Source organism: Theropithecus gelada, chromosome 2 (assembly GCF_003255815.1).
Source record: "Theropithecus gelada isolate Dixy chromosome 2, Tgel_1.0, whole genome shotgun sequence".
Classification (NCBI taxonomy): Eukaryota; Metazoa; Chordata; class Mammalia; order Primates; family Cercopithecidae; genus Theropithecus; species Theropithecus gelada.
In genome coordinates this window covers 47,328,749-47,352,430 of record NC_037669.1, presented here as the reverse complement: position 1 = coordinate 47,352,430, position 23,682 = coordinate 47,328,749, and the positions used below count along the sequence as shown (strand labels likewise).

General features: G+C 49.6%; 1 protein-coding gene across 2 annotated transcripts in view; it reads right to left on the bottom strand.

Annotated features, from left to right (window-relative positions):
* Nucleotides 1-14: 14 nt before the first annotated feature.
* Nucleotides 15-23,682, bottom strand: part of PODXL2 (podocalyxin like 2) — a 43,758-nt gene continuing 20,090 nt past the window's right edge. Inside the window, exons 3-8 of one of the 2 annotated variants that reach the window (XM_025377938.1) lie at nucleotides 11,197-11,987; nucleotides 10,049-10,123; nucleotides 4,231-4,387; nucleotides 3,622-3,683; nucleotides 1,217-1,396; nucleotides 15-562 (exon numbers count right to left, since the gene is read on the bottom strand). In XM_025377938.1, the coding sequence (XP_025233723.1) occupies nucleotides 350-562; nucleotides 1,217-1,396; nucleotides 3,622-3,683; nucleotides 4,231-4,387; nucleotides 10,049-10,123; nucleotides 11,197-11,987 (1,478 nt within the window). In that variant the 3' untranslated portion in view covers nucleotides 15-349. The remainder of the gene's footprint in view (nucleotides 563-1,216; nucleotides 1,397-3,621; nucleotides 3,684-4,230; nucleotides 4,388-10,048; nucleotides 10,124-11,196; nucleotides 11,988-23,682) is intronic. The other variant, XM_025377939.1, reaches the window with a different exon arrangement.

The window sequence follows — 23,682 nt, the reverse complement described above, 5'->3', positions numbered from 1 at the left end:
AAGAGTCGGGCAGGCAGACGTGCTGGGCCCGGCGTGGTCTCCGGGCAGGTTTAATGGAGTCCTGGGGCGCAGGGAGCGCCGCCCGTCGCCCGCCGCCCGCGGGGCCGGGGTTCAGGGGCAGGAAAGCGGGGCCAAGGCGGGCTCTGAGGCCGGCCCTTCGGGCAGGAGTGAGGGAGTTGGTCCGAGGCCACCGTGTGAAGTCGGGGGAAGCGGGGAGGAGCCCGCGCCGAGGGCCAGGCTGCGGGAGCGGCCCGGGTAGGCGCGGGGCTGGTGCGGGCTCCGGGCCGTCCGTTTCGGGGTCCACCTCGCTTCGTCCTGGCGGCCCACTCGGCCTGCGCCTCGGCTGCGCTCACAGGTGCGTGTCCTCCTCGAACACGTCCGAGTCCTCGGGGTCCCGCTTGCCCCCCATGAGCGCCCCCCAGCTTCCCGGGCCGTTGAGGGCCCCGCCGCCGTTCAGGCTGGGGTGCTTCTCCTGCATCTCCGACTGGCTGTCGCTGGCCACGTCCAGCGTGGGGTTGTCGTGGCAGCCGTTCTCCACGAAGCGCAGCTCCTCGCCGTGCGACTGCGGCGGGGTGGGGAGAGGCCGTGGGCGAGCGAGCCGGCCCCCAGACGGCTCCAGGCCTGCGGCCGTCTGTGCAACCCCACCCAGAGGGTCCCCGCGGCAGCCTTCACAGGTGCCACATCCTTCTTTTCTGTTGCTGCAGCTCAACTCCTTTCTCAAAAGAAATCTACTAATCGTTGGCACTACAGAGCCCCGTGGTCTCCCTGACGTCATCGATACCCCAACAGCCCCCTAAGAAGACTCTACTTGCGAGGTGGGCAGGGAGCATCACTAGGGCACTGCTCTCTTCCTCCTGGGGAGGCCTCCAGGCTGCTGGAGCCTCTCCTTGACCCCTGGGCATCACCAATGCAGAGCCTGTCTCTGGTGAGGTATCCAGGTGCTCAGGCCCTGCAGTGCCTGCCCTGGAAAGGGGCTGGTGGTGCCAGGGAGGGGCCCCCTGGTGGGGCTAGCAGCCCCCTGACTCCCTGCACCTCCAGCACCTGTCCTGGGGCTCGTGGCCTGCAGAGCAGGCAGCAGTGCTAGGCTGACCAGCTGCTTCACCCAAGGGACCCTGTGCTCCCAGGAGAGTCACTGCCTCCCCTTGCAGATGAGGACACCTATCGATGGGCACTCTCCTCTCCACTGGCCCCCAGCCCCACCTGTCCCCACACTCACCACGTGCTTGAGCTTGGGCAGCCGGCGCTGCCAGCAGTTGTAGAGCAGGCCAAGCGCAATGATGATGATGCAGATGGCCCCAATGACCACCAGCACCACGAAGAGCGTGCCGTAGTCGCTGCGCACTTGGCTGGCCCGCGCCTGGCAGCTGCTGGTTGTGGAATAGTTCTGGATGCCAATCTGGGGGTAGGAGGGGCCAGGTTCTTCAGCTGAGGTCCTGGGGTGCCATGGCTTCTCTGGGGTGGTTGCATTGGGCTCAGGGGTGGGGATGGGGGAGCAGGCTTAGAAGGTGCTGGCACTCCCGATTCCTGAAGTTCCCTGGGGCCTGGGCTTGCCTTTACGCCATGCTCATCCTGTTCATCTCCGCACAGCTATAGGCCTCTCCACCCCATGCCCATGTTCCCAGCCTCCTTCACATCCCACCACAGCTTCTGCCCCAACCGCTGAGTGTGACCTCACTGTGGCCGTAGCCCCCCAGTGAGAGTGGACCCATGCTGCTGGACACCATCCAACTAGAGAGATCCGCCACACCTATCCCTAACCAGTTAGAGAGACAAGAAGATGTGAGCCCCCCACACATCTTCCACCATACAACCGCTTCCACCTCGGTGGGGAGGGGTGGGATAGTCACCTTCCCGATGCCAGGGCCAGTGCAGGGAGGGATACCGAGGGCATGCAGGCCACATGCGTGGCCACCCTGGCTACCCAGCTTCCTCCCTTCCCACGGCGTGTTCACTGCTGGCATGTAGCTGCCTGCACCCCTCCACACTGCAGGTTGTCATGGTCAGTCCTGCCTTCTCTGGCCAAGGAGATCGGTGCCAGGGGCCAGGCAGGTGCTGTCTCCACAGATCAGCATCTCAGCAGAGAGAAGCAGGAAGGCGAGTACCACCAGGGACTCCTCAGGTGAGGGGTCAGGGCATTTCCCAGTGCTGAGGCCTAGATTGCACCAGGCCCCGCTTTCTGAGGCCACGTTGCAGCTCTTCCCTAGTTTCTGTGAACCATCTGTATCTCCAGTACTTTTCTCAATTTTTTGTTATCAAGGGTCAGTTTTTCTTGCTAGATTCACCTGAGTATATTTCCAAAGACCCAGCATGACTTTTGGCTAAGTCAGTCTGAATTAAGTGACCAGTAAGGCCAGAATACTCAGGGGCAGTGAAAAGCAGGGTAAGGACTGTATAAAAGGTCAAGGTTAGCTCACACTTCCACCAGCAGCCCCAGTGTTCATGGACCCACGATTCCAGAACTGGGAAGGGCCTCAGTGGCCCTCCAGGCAGTAGAGCAGTGTGGTGAAAGGCCCAGGCTCCGGAATCAGGCTTCCTGCAAAGCCTGGCTCTACTGCTTACCAGAGGTGCCATCTCAGGCAGGTCACCTAACCTCTCCCGCTTCGGCTCTCATCTTCCATGGGGACGCCATTGGTACTCAACAGGTGCCCCACTTAACTCTCACAACCCCAAGGGGTGGTGGCGAGGACTGAGGGAGAGAGCCTTGCACGGTGTGGTGCTCAGTGGGCATTCGACATGCTCATCAGAAAAGCACCACCACCAGGGCCTCCGCTCCCCTGGCACGCAAGGATGAGGAGGTGGCCAGGATTATGCCACTCATCTCTCCTGCCAAAAGTGGCAGCACCTTCAGGAGTGGAGAGGGCTGATGACAGGGCACTGGACTCTACAGTGAGCAATGGCAGTTTTGCTGGAGATGGTGGCTGTCCTGAAGAAGTGAGATGAGGAACGGAAGGACCCCACAGGCAAGGTGGTGTGAGGAGCAGGAGGACTGGGGACCCTGCCATCCCATCCAAGCTTGTGTGGCAGCTGGTTGGCCGGGTTGGGCCAGGCAGCCAGCAGACTGCACTGGATGGGGGCACCTCCCAAGATGGCAGGGCTGCCTCCTGGCCCCCAGGTGCCGCATCTCACCGCAGCAGGAGCGCAGAGCCTGGCTGTGCAAGCACCAGCAGACTCACACATCCACGCCAAGTCACATGTCCAGGTCTCCCAGGCTTGCTCTTTTGGTTTCTGGAACCCATAACACTGTCCCCTCCCACCAGGCTGCATGGCGTCTCTGCCACTGTCCACCCGGTTAACTGTCCCAGTTAACCCTCATTGCCCCCCAGACCCTTCCTCTCTGGGCCCTCTCCTGTCAGCCTCTTAGCACAGCCCCCCGCACCCCCATGGCCCCTTTCTGCCCCAGGCCATTGCCTGCATTGCACCATTGGTTGGCAGCATGCACGTGCACCGTCTTTCCCACAAAACCATGTCTAAGGAAGGCCTGAAGCAAGGGACCCGCCCAGAGCACGCTCTGTCTTATGCTCCTTTGAACCTCACGATGTGGGCAGCCTCCTGGGACTTTGAGGAACAGAGACAGGAGGGAGCATATTAGAAGCTAACAGGTCCAGGTCCCTGCACTCTTACCTCCTCCAGGCTCCTGCGGATGTCACCCAGCATGGAAAGGACATCTTGAGTGGGCACCACCCCTGGGGGGTAAGAAACACCACTATCAGTGCAGCCATGGCTGAGGTGCCCCTCCAAGGGCTCTGGCCCCGCACTCCAATGGCTGGCCTGAGCCTCTGCCTCCCCTCCTGGCTCAAATTGCACACAGATCCTCAAGGCACACGCCTCCCCCTAGGAGAGGGCTCCTAGACATGCTTTTCACTGCATCGATTTGTTAGAACATCGATTTGTATAATACCAGACAGCCACTTGCGAAGGCCACACACTGCCTTCTGAACACACCCCTTCTCCCCTGCCACACCAGGTACAGTGTCCATTCATCTCCCACCTGTGCTGGACCACACCTCTTCCCCTGCCTCCTGTTCCCATCCTTCATTCTCACACCCCCCTCCTTGTCCCCAGAACCCAAGCTGGTGGGTACACCTTGACCCCTAAACTAAGTAGCTCAAACTACTGTCCTGGAGTTCCAAGTTTCAAAGCCCTTATGCGTGTACTTTTTTCCCATGGCCCTCAGGGGCCGCCTACCTCCCACTGCCCTCCTGGGCCCTCCCATCGCCTGCCCTCACTCACCCTGCTCGCCCACCAGTGTCATGAGAAGGTGCTGCTCCTTCTCGCTGGGCTTGCTCAGAGAAATGTGCCAGGCCCCGTGGTGGCCGCTGCCATGGCGGGGCAGCACCTCTTCCACCAGGGCCAGGAGCTGCGGCCCCCGGTGCTGCCGGAACACCTCCTACAAGGGCAGAAAGAGCCCCCCGGGTTCAGTGAAGGAGAGGGGCTCTACTAAGCCCTCTGCCTCTAGGCCCAGCCCCGTACTCACCCTCAACCCTCTGGCTGTTCCCAGAGAGGCAGCTCTGGTCAGCTCTGGAGACCCTTTGAGAGCTGCAAGCTGGGGAATGTGGGAACCCCAAGATGTACACCCATTTGTTCACTTACACCAGGTGCTCCTTCCTGCCCTGGCTTCTAGCCATGAGAAAGTCAAGGGGCCTGTCCCAGAGACAGATGCAGTTGAGTGGTGCGGGGACACACACACACACGCCATGTACAGTGACAAACCCAGAAACTAGGTACACAGAGTGGTAAGGCCTATGGGAGAACTGCTCCCTGTGCCTAGTGCTCAAGTGTGTGGTGCTGGGGATGAACACACGGGAGGGTGGGAGTGGTGATGGACAAAGAGGTGTGCACCATATAACTACCAAAAATCGGGGAGGGGCCAGAAGTGGCAGAACCTGGCTCTCCTCTCGCCTGTCATCACAGAGATGCAGCCCCAAGCTGGTGAGTGGGGAAAGCCATCTGTGTGCTCTTGTGTAGGCGGTGGAGGCCAAAAGAGCAAACACAGAGATGGGAACTGGAGCCCCTGGAGCTGGGCTGGGACAGAGGGAGGGGCATGAGGAGACGTTTTCTCATCGCTTGTATTGAGGTTTTCTTGACCATGTGTATATATATATATATATATGTAATTCCACAATTTAAAACAAAAAACAAGAGCCTGGCCTTAAACAGAAACTCAGCGAGTGGCAGGAGCCCAGGCTGGGGTACAGGCCAGAACCCTGCCTCCTGCTTCACGTCCTGCCGTTTGTCCCTGCCCAGCCCCATCTAGGAAGATACCCTCCTTTGGCCCTGTGGCTACTCCTCACTCTGGCTCCTCCCCAGCAGCCTTTTCCCTCCTGAACATGCACAGTCGCACATTCCCTGCTCCTAGCCTCCACAGCCTGCTGCAGATACCTCTCTCCCAGGTGCTCAGCTCTTTCACAGTGCCCTGCTATGCAGCTGAGAGCCAGTGCCACTGGGAGGCACAGGCATCTCACTAGGCCAGCCCTGCAGGATCCCCTGCCACTCCAAATCTCCCTTCTGTTAGAGCCCAGGCTAATGAGCTGTTCCCTAGTTGTCATGCCAACCTAAAGTCTACCGGGGGGATTGAAGTGCTGGGCCTCTGTTCTTTGTTACCATGGCAAATGCCAGGCTCAGGCTCAAGCCTTGGCACTCACTGGTCTAACAGCCAGCCAACTGAGTTCTAAATGTGGGAGAAGATGGGTACCTGGAGATGGCCACAGAGCAGCTAGGAAAGCCCTAGTTCTGTGATGGTTCTTACCTTCTTCACTGATTGAGTATCGGGGGAGAAGCATGCCCACCTCTGCCGGAGCAAGGGTACGTGCACCATGACCCACAGACCCCTGGTTACAAAACAAGCACTCTCCTGCCACATGAAGTGCCTGCTCTCTGTGCTGCAGCTCTGTGATCTGCTGTGTTTGCACACCCCACATTTTCCTGGGTACATATGTCAGCCTGGCTTAAGCCCAGAGATCCACAACATCAGTGTGGGAGGATCTGATGACTGCAGATGTCATACCACTTACTATGTAGACAGGAAAACTGAATGTCCACGGCAAGGGGGGAAAAGCCCTGACTTTGGAATCAAATAAATCTGGGCTCTGGCCAGTGCAGTGGCTCATGTAATCCCAACATCTGGGAGGCCAAGGGAGGTGGATCACTTGAGCCCAGGAGTTCCAACTCCTGCACAAACAACACGGCAAACCCTGTCTCTACAAAAAATGCAAAAAAATTAACCAAGTGTGGTGGTGCACATCTGTGGTCCCAGCTACTTGGGAGGCTGAGGTGGGAGGATCACTTGAGCCTGGGAAGTTGAGGCTGCAGTAAGCTGACATTGTGCCACTGTACTCCAGCCTGGGTGATAAAAATAAATAAATACATTGGTTCAAATCCTGTTTCTGCCATTTGTCAGCTCTCTGTGATGTGAGCAAAAAAAAAAAAAAAAAAAGTACCTCTTTGAGCCTCAAAGGCTCAGATCCTTGCATCTCTACAGTAAGGATTTCTTTTGCCTTCTAGAACTCAAAAACACCACCTCTGGATTTACTACTTTATCTTTCTGCCTCCTCTCATAGGTTTCCTTACTAGACTTCTTTCCAGTTTCTTCTGTGTTACCTGTGACATCTAGGTAAAATAGAAGCCACTGAGTTTGCATCACTTTCTCTAGATCTTGAGGGCCGAACTCCTGGAACTCCTGTAGTTCTAACGTGTAAAACTTTCCCCAAGAGACTGCCAGCACTTTTCTCCCTGTCTTTTTCTGAATATGTACTCTCTGTATAGCCCATCGTTTTTAATGCACATTTATTCTTATCATTTTTCAAACAAGTCAAGGTCATTAAATGCAAAGAAAGGCCGAGGAACTATTCCAGATTAAAGGAGACTAAAGAGACAAGACAATTAATGCAATGCATGACCATGGATTCTATCCCGGACTGGGAGGGAAAAAAATATAAAGGACATTATTGGAAACATGGTGAAATAGAAATAAGGTAGGTGATCAGATAATAGTTTTGTAGCAGTGCTAACTCCTGATTTTGACCATTGCATTGTGGTTATCTAAAATATTCTTGTTCTGAGGAAATACAAACTAATGTATTTGGGGGTAGGGACAAAAGGAAATAATGTCTTCAACTTTTTCTCAAATGGTTTGAAAAAATTCTAACAAGTGATAAATCTGGCAAAGAAACTAACAAATATGTTGATAAAATATAGTAAGCATTGACTGTTAATAATAATGACCAATGCTCAACATCACCAATCATCAGGGAAAATGCAAATCAAAACCACAATGAGATACCATTTAGGTTGGTGCAAAGGTAATTGCGGGTTTTGTCATTACTTTCAATGGCAAAAAGAGCAATTACTTTTGCACCAACCAAATACCTCATTTCCCTCAGGATGGCCACTGTTTAAAACAACAGAAAAGGGCTGAGCACGGTGGCTCACGCCTGTAATCCCAGCACTTTGGGAGGCTGAGGCGGGAGGATCACAAGGTCAGGAGACTGAGACCATCCTGGCTAACACGGTGAAACCCCGTCTCTACTAAAACTACAAAAAAATTAGCTGGGCGAGGTGGCGGGCGCCTGTAGTCCCAGCTACTCAGGAGGCTGAGGCAGGAGAATGGCGTGAACCCAGGAGGTGGAGGTTGCAGTAAGCCGAGATCGCACCACTGCACTCCAGACTGGGCAACAGAGCAAGACTCCGTCTCAAAACAAAACAAACAAACAAACAAAACCAGAAAAGAACAAGTGTTTATGAGGATGTGGAAACACTGGAACCCTAGTGCTGGTGAAAATGTAAAATGGTATAGTCATAGCGAAAAGCAGTATGGAGATTCCTCAAAAAAATTAAAAATAGAATTACCACATGATCCACCAACCCCACTTCTGAGTATATACACAAAAGAATTAAAAACAGAGTCTTGAAGAGATATTTGCACAGCACATTCCCAGCAGCACTATTCACAACAGCCAAAAGAGGGAAGCAACTCAAGTGTCCGTGGACAGCTGTGTGGATAAATAACGTGGCATATACATACAATGGAATATTTTTCAGCCTTAAGAAGAAAATTCTGCCACATGCTACCAAATGGATGTACCCTGAGGACATTATGCTGAGTGAAATGAGCCAGATGTAAAATGACAAATGCTGTCTGATTCCACTTCTATTAGGTATCCAGAGTAGTCCCATTCATAGAAACCAAAAGGAGAATGGTGGGTGCCGGGGCTGGGGAACAGATAGTCATTTAATGGGTACAGAGTTTCAGCTTTGAAAATGAAAAAGTTCTGGGGCTCGGTTCCACAACAATGTACATATACTTAACACAACTGAACTTATACTTACAAAAGATGAAATGGGAAATTTTATGTTTTTTACTACAATAAAAAAAAATCTACCATAAAAAATAATGACTGAGTGGAGGTCACATAATAGAATAACACAGAAGACAAAAACAGGGAAAAAAGAATAAAAGCATCTTAATATCTATGTATTGATTGGAAAAAAGATATGAACTTTAGGCTATATTGTTCAAATACGCACAATATGCCCAAGGGTCCCAAGTACCCATACTGTGGTCTTTATGTACGTACCATTTCCCAATGAAGGGAATGAGAGGGCTCCATGTCTGGGGAGGAAGATGAGCCTGGAATGTCTTATTATTCCAGAAAGCAAGGAGGCAATCAGACACTTAATAGATTGGTCAAAAGGACTCAGAGGTCAACTCAAAGAGGCTTTCCCTGACCAAAGATGAGGTATTGAGCATCAGTAAAAATAATAACTGCAATGGATGAAAACACACATCACTTAGGTGAAGATCCAACAGTATAGTCATGGTGGGGGAAACCAACCTTGCTGGGGACTTTTGGATTAAATGCATGTATGTCCCTTCAGTCTTGCCCAGGCCCACTAACAAGAGTAAAGAATTTAAGGCCTAAAACCACAGAGACAAAGTAAAACAGAAGAGGAGACAAGAGCAACAAAATCTAGACACTGGAAGCAGATGGGTGAGTTAGAATTTCCTAATTTAGCAAACTCTAAAGAGCCAAACCCTAAGCCAAAATGAGGAAAGCTGAGAAGCAGTCAGATGCATACTGATTGACACTCCCCAGATGCCCTGGAATAGGGGCCCTGGTTACCTTTGGAAGAGGGGATGAAAATGCTACTAAAAATATAAACTGGTCAAAAGTTTGCTTAAGAAATGGCTGGGTCCCTAGTTCTTCCTGCAATGCTGCACAGCCAAGAAATGTCCCTTCTCCCTGGCAGAAGACTGGAAGTTTATTCTTTAAAAAGGATAAAACAGAGGGTCTCTGACCTAGAGAGCATCAGACACAAGTGTGTGTTTTGGGGAGGGAAAAGGTCACGCTGCAAACAGGAAGAGACAGTACATGAATATTGATATTTATGGATACATATTTATAATACTGAAACACCCAGCCCTCTCTCTCCACCCTGGCTCCCAGAACACTGACAACCAACTTGTTATACTTCCAACAGAACAGAAGTTCCCTTTTCAAAGACTCTAATCACCTCAGGAGGAAGGCCCTAACAATGCTGCCATTACAAATTTCTAAGTGATACGGCCTAGCCAGACCACTCTCATGAGAAGCCGTAGCTGACAAACCCTAGCACCATGCTCAAAGCTTCCAGCCAGTTTTTTGATAGAGAAAGCTGTGAACAAACTCCACCAGACATGTGTGGAGAGCATGTATATATATGAAAAGGCTGAGACCCAAAACGGAGAAAAGCAACCTATACAGGGAGAAAACAACTCTAAAAAAGACAGAAAGGTTTCAATATCACTGGAGAAGTAAGATAGGGCACACATGAACAAAGTATTCGTTTAAATTAAAAAGAGAGGGAGGCAAGAACCAAAGAGCCTTTGGAAATTTTAAAATACGAAAGCTCTCTGTGTGTAATGTTGGTGGCTGCTGGTATATCCCTGGGCCACCAACTGAAGAACTAAGCCTCCTCCCGTGCACTGCTTGTCCCCACAGCCTTGGGACCCCCCACCCTGCCCACTGCCTGCAGGCTTTCCCTGCGGTTCGGAGCCTGGCTGGGCACTCACACAGTCTATGTTCTCTGTCATGTTCAGAATGATGTAGTTTTTCCCAGCCAGATTGCTCCAGTCCTTGCAGATCACCTGTGTGAGGAGACAGAAAGCAGGGCGACAGTTACGAAGGCATAGGAAAGGCACGGGGGAAAGAGCCCCGGTCGGAGGCCCTCTGGGAAGCTGGAAGGTGGAGGCCAGCAGAGGCGTATTACAGCGAGGGGCTGCTGACAGCCTCTGTGAGGCACCATGCCGAGGAGTACAAATTCGAATGTCTTTGGGGACCAAGCAGGGAATGTGTTGAGTGAGAGCAAGAGGCCAGGCATTATTCCCAGGAAAAAGGGGGCTATATCAAAGGGGCCAGGCTGCAGAGAGCTTGCCCCACATGCTGGCTTTCAAGGGCAAGTTTATCGTTAATATTCTAGGGCTCCTTTCCTTTCCTTGTGGTGTCAGTGGGTGTGAACACTGACTTGTGCCTGCTGTGCACGTGGGTGTCGGTGGGGAGAAGGAGGGTGGTGAGATGGGATGGGGAAAGCACAGGTCAGCCACTAGCTCTAGCTGCTGGTAGAATCAGTGCAGAAGTCTAAGGGTGGGCTGGGCGCAGTAGCTAATGTCTGTAATCCCCGCACTTTGGGAGGCCAAAGCGGGTGGATCACTTGAAGTCAGGAGTTCCCGACCAGCCTAGCCAACATGGTGAAACCTCGCCGCCACTAAAAATACAAAAATTAGCCAGGCATGGTGGCACACGCCTGTAATCCCAGCTACTCAAGAGGCTGAGTTATGAGAATTGCTTGAACCTGGGAGGTGGAGGATGCAGTGAACCAAAATCGTGGCCACTGCACTCCAGCCTGGGCGACAGAGTGAGACTCCATCTTGGAAAAAAAAAACAAAAGAAGTCTAAGGGTGGTAGTGGTAACACCTGAACAAATGAAACCCAGGCCAGGCCACCAAGCTTCTCCGAAGGCCTTTGCAGAGAAGTGTGGGGAGAACACCCATTGTTGGCCCTGAGGTTTGCATCCCCACAAGTTCCATGGGGATCTACATGCCATGGAAAGGGCCTCCCTCCTCAACCTGGCAGATCCTGCCCCCATGCCACACCAGCCCTGGGGATGGCCAGGCTCCGTGAAGAAGGTGCGGGGTGGTGGCCCGCATGCCCCTCACTTTACCTGCGTAGAATCCCAGGGTATTCTGGATTGAGCTTCAGCTGCCTGCCCTTCTAGGAGCTGCTGGTTGAGATCTTCTTGCCCCAAGGTAGCAGAGGAAGGTGTCAGTTTCACATCTCTAGGGGCCAGTGGGAAAGAGGCTGAGGTTCTAGAGCCAAGGGGATCTTCATCTGGGTGCTCGGCCCCACCGGGAGCTGTGGTTTGAGGGAATGAAGGCAAGGCCGGCACCTCCTCCTGCTGGCCAGACAAACCAGCTGCTCCCACAGTGACTTCCTCGCTTGCTTCCTGAGGAGCCTCGAACTCTACCCCAAGCCCTGCAGCTGGCAGCACTGTGGCCTCCGCCTCCTGGCTGGTGGAGTCCTGGTCCCCCAGAGTCACTGTAGTTGGGGTGACTGAAGGCAGCAGCAAGCTGGGCCCCATGCTGCTCTCCACCTCCACACCTGATGAGGCCTGGTCCCCAGAGTCTTCATGCTTGCTTTTGGTGACCCCTGGGGTCTGGCTGCTGCTGGTGAGAGAAAAGTCACGGACCTGAGGCTTGGCTTCTTCTTGGGATCCATTCACAGGGAGCAGCTCCTCCTCTTCTTCCTCTTCTTGTTTCTCTACCTCTTCCTTCTCCCTCTCCTCCTCTTCCTCTTCCTCTTCTTCCTCTTCTTCCTCCTCTCCGGGAGGCATATGCCAGGGAGGCTCAACCAGATTCATCTTGGGCAAGGGAGAGGGGAGGTTTGGCAGCTCTTGAGCCTGGCTGGTGTCTTCAATGGAACCTGCCTTCTCAGTTAAGTCAGGAAAAACATAATCTAAGGACAGAGATGAAAAGTTCATTCACTTGTTTCATCATTTATTGCTTTACTCAATATTTACTGGGCAGATGGCATAAAAGAACCACAATACACTGACGGGGCAGAAGTCATCAGGTCATGACCAAGAGGTGAGGCCAGGGGAGCAGACTGGAGGGACACAGGGACAAGGCTAGTCACTGTTTCCTTTATGATGATAAAATAATACAAATTTATCACCAAAACTCAATGCAGAATGTAGAAAGTTTTGTATATTGCATCCCTCCAAAAGAGCCATGAGTAGTTTGAGGTATATATTCTCCACTGTGTTTGTAATGTGCTCGCTTGTCCTCATCCAGGGATTTCACCAAGAAGATCCCACAACAACCCACTAGGAAAGGTCCCCCTACTCCTTTTCTAGTGAGTCGTTATGAGAGTCTTCTTGGTGGAGTTCCCGAAGGAGGTCTGACAGCCCTCTCATCACAGAAGTGAGACCCCTCGATTATGACCATTGTTCCTAAACTGTGCTCTTTTTCTGTAATTTAGGCCCAGACAGGAAATGAAAAAGATGTAGGGAGAGCCAGAGAGAGGCCAGGGGCTGAGCCCAGAGGTTTCCAGGGCCTCCCAGAATGTTCAGGGTCAGTGTTGGCAGTGGGAGAGGGGATTTTATTCTCCCTGTCATCCTTGGTAATTACATTTTGAAGCAGAGAAGTTAGGAGACTTCCTGGAGATCAGACTGTTTTCTGTCTTTTCAATGAACCCTAGGCCTCTTCCGAATAACTATGTATGAAAGTTACAGAACAAGTTTTTTGGAAATTCATTCAAAATATCAGAAGCTATATCTAGGAAGCAACTTTTATTGGCTGCCATTTTGTTTCAAAATAATAAATATTGTAGTTTTAAAATACTCTTTAGAAAGGGAGTGGTGGGAACACTTTAAGATAGTGAACTAAGGGTATTCATTTACTGCCTCCTCCAAAATTTTTATCAAACGACAAAAGAAAAATTTTAACGGTCAAAATGAAGGTAAAAACATTTTAGAGAAATTTCTGGGAACATGGCAAGCATTTGAGATTATAGGAACAGATAACCCCCCAGCCAAAGTAAACATAGGAAAAAACAGCAGGGGAGGGCAGGCTTTCTCACCCAGAGTTAGGAAGAGGCACAACTGTGGGAGCAAGGATGCAGAACACAGGAAATTCAGAGAACAGAAGGTAATTTCAAAAAATCTAATTAGTATCCTCAGAAAGATTCAAAACTATTGCATCCCTAAAATAAGAGGCCACTAAGAAAATCAAGTAATGTTTAAAAAAGAAAAATTTCTTGGATATTGAAAGTTGATTGTTGAAATTTAAAAATTCAGCAGATTGAAAATTCAAATTTTTAATGGCTGGAAAAAAAAAAAGTCAAGGAAAAGCCTCTAGGGCAAAAGGGAAAAGACAATAGAGAAGAGTTAAAAGATACAGACAACCAATGTAGGAGATCCAATACCTAGCTAATATGATTTCCAGAAAGACAGAAGCAATAAAATGGAGAATAATGGAGAGAAACAAAGAAAAAAAATTTCCAGAGCTGGCAACATGAATCTTCGCATTGAAAGGCTATATCATCAGGGTGAATGATAAAAGGCTCACACCTAGCCTCATTCTCATGTCATTTTAGAATTCTAAGGAGCAAGAGAAAATCTTAACAGCTCTCAGAGAAAGAACAGGTTATCTGTAAAGGAATAAGAAACAGATTATCAAATTATCATGAAGCTTCTAATTAATATCAGTAGCCAAGAGGAAGAATTTTAAAATGCATTGAAAAATCTGAGGGATGTTTATTTTGAACCTGAAATTTTATACTCAAGTGTGATTGCAAAATAAAGACATTCTCATACATGCAAAGATTTAAAAGTGTTATTATCCACAGATTCCAAGAGATCTAAGTAAGTTCTCTAAGAAACCCAAAAAAGAAGACATGGGAAATCAAGAAACATGAGAGGAATGTAATGAAAATATATCTCAGGATGGAAACTGTGCAGTAAGTCTGGAAAGCAATTGGTTCAAATTAGAACACAGAGAGAGAGCTCTGAGAAGGATTACTTCAAAAAGAAAAACTGATTCCCTGTCATAAAAAGTATGACTTAGAAGCTGAACAATCCTAGTGACAACTGAAAGCTCACTATAGTATTTACATCAACAATTAGAATATTCTATCCAGTCTACTTCTGTTAATTAGACTTTTTGAGTAGCAGATCCTCCCCCTCTTGCACCTGATGTCATGCTCTGTAGTGAGGTCACTACAGATAAATACATAAATAAATAAGAAAGAAAGAACAACCAAGGTTCCCAAGATATTTTAAGAAAGCCAGCCTGATGAAGAAGCATGAGGGTGAGACCGTAAAGCAACTGACCTCTAGGAAGAGTCAGTCTAGTTAACAAAAGAGAATTCAGAAAAGTTTCTTGTTAATATCTTCAGAAAGATTCAGGAGGAAACCACACCCATAAAACAAGTATATAGAAGAATAAAAATATTTTGCTTCAATGTAACAACTTTATAATAGCCAGATCTATTCAAAATTAAAATATAATGCATGAAAACATAACTGAAATGGGTTGGATGATTACTTGATAGGAATACTGGGTAACAGAATAGGAGTCAGATGGGTGCCTAGGAAATACAACATAAATCCCTTACAAGCATATTTCATTATTGGAAGATTAATCTGACAGCAATTTACAAGATTAGGTGAAGGAGTAGATGAATGAAAGTTTACAGAAAAGTCAGGGAGTTGCTGCAGTGGTTCAGGAGAGATGCATGGCAGTGACGACACTGGAAATGATGAGAAAAGAGCAGATTTAAGAGATGACTCTGAAGGAGAAGTAATCAGATGTGTGAGCTGGAGGGCCAACAGGAAGAAGCTGCCGGAGTAGCCAAGCCATTAGTAAAGATGGTGAAGTTCAGAGGAAAGGCATATTGGAAACCTTCAGGACGCACTTAAAATAGCTGATGGATTCAATGAAGCCTAGGATATGGCAGGAATATGGTGGATGGTGACACACCCATCAGCAGAATCCCACAGGGTAGGGAGGTCCTGGGAGGGCAAGTTGACTAAAACAATCCCTCTACTCAATTTGGTGCTGACTTTCCAAAAGTCAGAGAGAGCACCAACATCTCCAGAGGGCACCAACAGAACTCCCTAAACTGTGTACAGCCTCTTCAGAGATGCATCATCGGTCACACTGTCGGCAACATGATCTGGGACTCAGCCACTAACTTATCTGTGCATGCAGTGGTTGTATCACTGATATTTTGTTTTGTTTTTGAGACGGGGTCTCACTCTGTCACCCAGGCTGGAGTGCAGTGGTGCCATGACAGCTCACTGCAGCCTCAAACTCCGAGGCTCAAGTGATCCTCCCAAGCAGCTGGGACCACAGGCATGTGCCACCACACCCAGCTAATTTTTTTTATTATTTGTAGAGATAGGGTATCTTTACGCTGTGCAAGCTGGTCTCGAACTCCTGAGCTCAAGCAATTCTCCTGCCTCAGCCTCCTGAGTAGCTGGGACTTACTGGCACACACCACCACACTTAGCTAATTTTTTTTTTTTTTGAGATGGTGTCTTGCTCTGTCACCCAGGCTAGAGTGTAGTGGCACGATCTTGGCTCAACTGCAACCTCTGTCTCCCAGGTTCAAGCAATTCTCCTGCCTCAGCCTCCCGAGTAGCTGGGACTATATGCATGCGCCACCATGCCCAGCTATTTTTAGTAGAGACGGGGTTTCACCATGTTGGCCAGGCTGGTCTCAAACTCCTGACCTCGTGATCCACCCACCAAGGCCTCCCAGAGTGCTGGGATTACAGGCATGAGCCACCGCGCCTGACATCTGGCTAATTCTTTAAAATTATTTGTAGAGATGGGGTCTCCCTGTGTTGCCCAGGATGGTCTTGAACTCCTGGGCTCAAGCGATCCTCCTGCCTTGGCCTGCCAAAGTTCCAGGATTACAGGCATGAGCCACTGCACCTGGCCTGGGCTTCAGTTTTTATGTGGAACGAAGATGATAGTATATATGATTTCTAAGGTTCTTTATATCGCTGGTATTTTAAGCTTTGGATATAGTTCTGATAAATGTGTCTTATGTAACACAATGGCATTACAAACAACTCTACTGTCTTAAATAAGAATAAAACAGGATTCACTAGATTACAAATTCTTGTTGCCAAGCAAAGTGATTTTCTTCATTCCCACATTCCCAGCACCTAACATAGTGCCTGGTCCAGAGTAGAAAGGAGAGCAATGTGTGTTTGTTGAACTTTTCTGCCTCCTAAACACCAGGGCCTGTGCCTCCAGGGAGTAAGAGGCCCACCTGTCGGACGGGCGCGGTGGCTCAAGCCTGTAATCCCAGCACTTTGGGAGGCCAAGACAGGCGGATCACGAGGTCAGGAGATCGAGACCATCCTGGCTAACATGGTGAAACCCCGTCTCTACTAAAAAAAAAAAATACAGGCCGGGCGCGGTGGCTCAAGCCTGTAATCCCAGCACTTTGGGAGGCCGAGGCGGGCGGATCACAAGGTCAGGAGATCGAGACCATGGTGAAACCCCGTCTCTACTAAAAATAGAAAAAATTAGCCAGGCGCAGTGGCGGGCGCCTGTAGTCCCAGCTACTCGGGAGGCTGAGGCAGGAGAATGGCGTGAACCCGGGAGGCGGAGCTTGCAGTGAGCCGAGATTGTGCCACTGCACTCCAGCCTGGGCGACAGAGCAAGACTCCGTCTCAAAAAAAAAAAAAAAAAAAAAACAAAAAACTAGCCGGGCGAGGTGGCGGGCGCCTGTAGTCCCAGCTACTCGGGAGGCTGAGGCAGGAGAATGGCGTAAACCCGGGAGGCGGAGCTTGCAGCGAGCTGAGGTCCGGCCACTGCACTCCAGCCTGGGCGATAGAGCGAGACTCCGTCTCAAAAAAAAAAAAAAAGGAGGCCCACCTGTCACTATACAGACTTCTTTACTCTCTCTATGAATTCCTCTCCTGCCTCTCAAAATGCAGTCCCTTCCAGGGTCAGCCTCTGACTCATCATTTCCACACTTCTTCCTTGGTCAGTGCTTATTCCACAGGCTGCATCTATTTTCTCTATGCCAAAGGCTCCCAAATTTACATCTTCTCCAGAGCCCCTCGCTTTTTTCCAGCCTCTCACTCCAGTGACTTGACAAATCACTAAACACTTGCTCACTAGCACTTGGAATCAGCAGTCCTTTTCCACTTTCTTACCAGTGCTCAAGATCTAAAATTATTCCTTTTCTTTTTACTATGTGGTCTCAGTTCCACTGCTTATCAGCTGTATGATCTTGGACATGTTGCTTAACCTCCACATGTCTCCCTTTCCTTAAGCGTAAAATAACAGTAGTACCTGCCACACAGAGCTGTGGTCAGGGTTCAGTGAGGTGACCCTGTGCACAGTCCACAGAGTAAACACTCAGTTAACTGTGGGGGGTCCTCCGCCTCCTCCTGCTTTTATTATTATTATTATTTGAGACAGAGTCTCGCTCTGTTGCCCAGGCTGGAATGCAGTGGTGTGATCTTGGCTCACTGCAACCTCCACCTCCCAGGTTCAAGCAATTCTCCTGCCTCAGCCTCTAGAGAAGCTGGGATTACAGGCACCCACCACCATGGCTGGCTAATTTTTGTATTATGGCTGGGCATGGTGGCTCATGCCTGTAATCCCAGCACTTTGGGAGGCCAAGGGGGTGGATCACCTGGGGTCAGGAGTTCAAGACCAGCCTGGCCAACATGGTGAAACCCCGTCTCTACTAAAAATACAAAAATCAGCCAGGTGTGGTGGTAGGTGCCTGTAATCCCAGCTGCTCGGGAGGCTGAGGCACGAGAATCGCTTGAACCTGGGAGGCAGAGGTTCCAGTGAGCCGAGATTGCACCACTGCACTCCAGCCTGGGTGACAGAGTGAGACTCTGTCTCAAAAAAAAAAAAAAAAGAGAAAGAAAAATTTGTATTTTTAGTAGAGACGGGGTTTTGCCATGTTGGCCAGGCTGGTCTCAAACTCCTGACTTCAGGTGGATCCGCCCACCTTCGCCCTCCAAAGTGCTGGGATTATAGGCATAAGCCACCGCGCCTGGCCATCTGCCTGCTATTATTATTATTAAAGCAGTTATTACCTGGTAAAATCGTAACAGGAAAAGTAGAAGTGTTCTCCACAGAATGAGGAGCAGCATAAACACTTGAGTTTTTATTTTTCATTTTTTATACTGAACGTAACTAAAGCCTAAGCACTTGAGTTTTAAGTCAAAGAAAATCCAGGAAAAAGGGTAGGGCAGGAGGGGATTGGTCATCCGTTGACAAGTGTAAATATGACCTTAATATTACAAATGTCTCTTAAAATAGAAGCAGAATTACTGGGAGGCCTGATGGGAGCACACACTAGGAACCAGTGGGGTAAGGGGCGTCTGTGTGGGCAGCTGCAGGGCAAACACCAGCAGTGTGAAAGCAGGGGTCCCAGGAGAGAGCCCGTAAGACTGGATCCAAATGTGAGTTGAGAATAAAGAGTGAAGAAGCCAGACTTTACCCAAGAGCAGAGCTAGTCCACAGAGTAAACACTCAGTTAACTTCTTACGATTCACTAAGAAGATACAGCATCGACCGGGCGCGGTGGCTCGAGCCTGTAATCCCAGCACTTTGGGAGGCTGAGACGGGCGGATCACGAGGTCAGGAGACCGAGATCATCCTGGCTAACACGGTGAAACCCCGTCTCTACTCAAAAGAATACAAAAATCAAGCCGGGCGAGGTGGCGGGCGCCTGTAGTCCCAGATACTCGGGAGGCTGAGGCAGGAGAATGGTGTGAACCCGGGAGGCGGAGCTTGCAGTGAGCCCAGATCGTGCCACTGCACTCCAGCCTGGGCGACAGAGCGAGACTTCTTTTAAAAAAAATAAAAATAAAAATAAAAAAGAAGATACAGCATCACGTCCACAATATGCCTGCCAAAAATGCAGAGCCCGAATCTGACCATGGGAAAATTTGAGACAAACTAAAATTGAGGGGCAATCTACAAAATAACTGGCCTATACTCCAACAATGTCAAGGTCATGAAAGACAAAGAAAGACTAGAGGGTTTTCCAGAATAAAAGAGACAAAAGAGACATGCTGACTAAATGCAGTACATGATTCTGGACCAGACAGTGGACTATGAAATCCTGCTCTTTTTTTCTTTTGCTATAAAAGACACTATTGGGAAAACTGGCAAAGTTTGAATAAAGTTTGTAATTACAGAAGCATATTATATCAGTGTTAATTTCCTGATTTTGATCATCCTGCTGTGGTTTTTGGCAGAATGCTTTGTTCCTAAGAAATGCACACTGAAGTATTTGGAGCAAAGGAGTAACTGCAACTTACCATCAAATGGTTCAGCAAGAAGTACAGATCTGCGTCTCCATATGCATACATGCACACATATACAGTGACAAAGCAAATGCAGCAAAGCGTTAATAATGGGGGAATCTGAGCAAGGGGTGGATGGAATTATTCTTTCAACTTTTCTGTAAATTGAAATTTTTTTTTAAATAAGGAGTAACAGAGAGTGTGCACATGTGAGAGATACTTTCTTTTTTTTTTTTTTTTTTTTTGAGATGTAGTCTTGCTCTGTCACCCAGGCTGGACTGCAGTGCCATGATCTTGGCTCACTGCAACCCCTACCTCCTGGGTTCAAGCAATTCTCCTGCCTCACCCTCCTGAGTAGCTGGGACTACAGGCGCACGCCACCATGCCCAGCTAATTTTTTGTATTTTTAGTAGAGATGGAGTTTCACCATGTTGGTCAGGCTGGTCCTGATCTCTTGACCTCGTGATCCGCCTGCCTTGGCATCCCAAAATACTGGGCTTACAGGAGTGAGCCCCTGCACCCGTCCTGAGACACTGACTTTCACTACAAGCCAGTGAACACGCTTGAGCTGTCAAGAGGGGCACAGAAACATGGCAAGGGACAGGGCAGGCTATCCTGGCTGAGAGCGCAGAGCCCTGTGGCAGGAAGGAGCCACACCGCCCTGAAGCAGGTAAGACAGTCTTGAGAGACAGGGAGGAAGGTGCTTTTCCCACTCATGTGTCCAAGGAATACAGATCAGGCTTCCAGGAACTCGTTGTGTTGAGAGGGGAGAGGAAGCCTCAGCAGGCACTTTGGAGGTGAAAAAGGATCAAATCGACAATGGAAGAAGAGAAACAAAGAAGTGAAGCTGAGCAGGAAAAGGAGGGAGATGGAGATGAGGAGAGTAAAGAGAGGGGATAGGCAAGAGGAGAGGGAGGAGAGAGGGGACAACGACAGGGCTCCCTGCCCTCCCAGCCCGCCCTCAGTGACCCAGGGCAAGTCCTTGACACCCACACCCTCAGCCCTGCTGCTGTGGACAGCTGTGATTCCAGAGGGAGGGTCTGACCAGCTGAGCGCTCCAGGGAATACCTTCCTACTCCATCCACTTTAGGCTCAGGAGAGAGGTTCCTCCATGAAGCCCTTTTAGTTTGTAGCCAAACCCCAAAAGCATGTCTGGGACCAAGGTGTACCTCCAGAGCCCCACACTTGGACACAGGTGTAGGCAAGCAGAGTCGCCCGGGAGACGCACTGGAGACACGTGGAAGTCTAAGGGCTGGTTCCATGGATTTGTCCCTGTCGTCAGGAAGAGCTGGGGCACTGAAGGATGAGAAAGGTCGTCCAAGACTCAGGCCCTCGAGGGAGAGGCTCAGGCTGGGCCTCGGAGCATGGGAAGCCACGAATGTCTAAGCTGCAGCTCGGAAGTCACCTGGGGCTGTCCCCCTCACTGCACAGGAGAGCCCTGGAGCACCTCCTGGATTGACTGCAGGATAATCTTAGGCTCCTGGGCTCCTGACCCTCCTGGAACTGCTGGGAATGGCACTGTGAAGTCACAGCCCCCCCTGGTGGCTCTACACAGAAACCACATGTTCCCCAGAGCCCTCTGAACAGTTGGGTCTCCAAATCCCAGACTTGGGGATTTTACAGGTAGACAGAGGCCTGCAAGAGCAAAGGGCCCATCTCTCGCCTTTTCCAGATGAGGGAGCACAGGAGGGGAGGATACCTGCTCTAAGTTGTGATATTAGACTTGTCACAGTTGTAAAGTTGTAAGACTCTTAGACTCTTGTGTGGTTAAAGCCAGTGTCTTTTGACACATCCTGGTCATTTAGTCCAGCACCCAGGCTTGGCTTGGGATGCTAGACAGGAGCAAGCTGACAAGCAGAATCATGACCTCTTCCCAGTCTGCCCGCATCTTTGTGGCCACAGCCGGCCTCCTTAAAGCTGGGCTTGACTCACAAGAGTGGTTGGCGTTAAGAGCCCCAGGCCAAGCTTCAGGGTTCTGCAGGCACGGGCTGGAATTCTGGGTGGACACTTGCCTCTGTGTGCCGCACACCCACCCCTCCATGATGTGAGGCTAATACCTCTGGTTGTTACAAAGATGAAGTGGCATCAGGAATGCAAAACACCCACCCCACAGAAGGCACACTTTCCTTCTGTCACCCTCCATGTTCTCTGCTCCTCTCAGCATCCACACAGCCCAGCTCATGGCAGGTGTATCCGTGGTTAGGGTCAGGGTCCTAACATGGGAAGGGACCACAGGAGGCTACCTGATGAGGCCTCAGCCCTCTGGCAGACATCGGTGAGTCTAGAGAAGATGAGCTGGCAATTATCTTCAAGAATATGGCTGGGTCTCTTTAGAGAGGCATTTCTGTGTTATTGACTTACCCCTACACCCCCATTTACCTAAACCCAGCTGTGATGGTTCCTTTACAACTCAAGTCCATCTCTGTTTCATATGTTAAGTGAGCAGCACCTGCTAGCATCACCTTCACAGGAAACAATGTACATAGTCTCTTAGTTGCCCCCAAACCTAGCCTCTTTTCTTGGGGCTAAGCAACTGTAATTATTCTTTATTCTCAACCTTCCTGTTTTCATCCTTCCCTTGTGAAAACTCTGGATTCACCACAGTGGTTTTTTTGTATGTTTGTTTGTTTGTTTGTTTTGAGATAGGGTCTCGGTTTGTCGCCCAGGCTGGAGTGCAATGGCACGATCTCAGCTCACTGCAACCTCCGCCTCCTGGGTTCAAGTGATTCTCCTGCCTTAGCCTCCCAAGTAGCTGGGATTAAAGCACCCGCAACCACATCTGGCTAATTTTTGTATTTTTAGTAGAGACGGGGTTTCACCATATTGGTCAGGCTGGTCTCGAACCCCTGACCTCAGGTGATCCACCCGCCTTGGCCTCCCAAAGTGTTGGGATTATGGGCGTGAGCCACTGTGCCCAGCCTCACCACAGTTTTAAGAGTGTTACAAAATCAGCACAGGGGGTACACAATAAACATTTGCTGAATTAACTATTGAAAACTGAACAAGATTCACTAACTTGAGACTAACCGATGCAAAATGTAAAGGGGTTTCTCCACTCCGGTGGCACTACTGTCATTTATCACAGCTGGTACGGTCAGCTCTCCCACGCCCCCTGTGATGGGTCGGTGCTGGCTCAAATGCAGCTCGAGTTCACCCTGATGAAGCACCAGGCCTGGGTCCCCCAGGCCTTATTTGTCCCCTTTCTTTTAAATTCATTATGGTGCTGGCTTTGTTCCCTAAATAGATCATTTTTTCCTCCTATATTTCATCACAGTTCTATATAGGTTTCTTTCCCCAATTTATCAAGGTCACACTGGACGTTTCTTCTGTCTCTCAGGGCAGCCATAACCCCAGGGATGAACTTCAGCACAGGCTGAAATATCAATGAACAGGCAAAAGGGCCAGAGTCCTTGAAAGATCACCTTAAATGTCCCTTTAGGTTAATGTCAAGTCACTGAAAATTGTCCCCTGGCTTCAAACTACTTTTTGATAGTCGACCTCAATAGTCATCAAAGAAATATAAAGTAAACTGCAAAATGCCAGTCTTTGGACTACCAACCTGACAAGTATATGTATATATTCAAGGTTATTCATGCCTAGTATTGGAAGGGTGCAAGATGGGAAGGAAAGCAGGTCACATTTCTGGAGGGCTACTGAGTCATAGGAACGAGAAGCTTTAAAGACAAATATTCTGAACCTATAATCTCACTTCTGGAAAGGTACCCTAAGGAGATGATTAGGGATGCTCACAGTCATGTGGCTTCATAGATCCCCGTCATGGCACAGTCCATGTAACAGAAGACTGGGGTCCAGAACCCACACTGCAGGGGACTGCCCAAAGAAATGACAGACCTGCCTTATATTGGGAGACCATGGCAGCCTTGAACAGGCTGCAGAGCTGTGTGTGCTAGCTTGGAAAGAGGTTTCTAAGTGAAACAGCAAGATGTGTACACCACAGTGTCCACTATTGTCCATTTTTTGTAAAAGCATATTTTATATATGGCCTACAAAGGAAAAAAAAAAAAGTCCAGAAAGAGCTAGGCACAATGGCTCATGCCTGTAATCCCAGCACTTCGGTAGACTGAGGCAGGTGGATCTCCTGAGGTTTGGAGTTCAAGACCAGCCTGGCCAACATGGCGAAACCCCGGCTCTACTAAAAATACAAAAATTAGCCGGGGGTGGTGGCACATGCCTGCAGCCCCAGCTCTCAGGAGGTAGAGACAGGAGAATTGCTTGAACCTGGGAGACAGAGGTTGCAGTGAGACAAGACTGCACCAGTGCACTCCAGCCTGGGCGACAGGGCAAGACTCCATCTCAAAAAAAAAAAAAAAAAAAAAAAAAAAAAAAAAATTA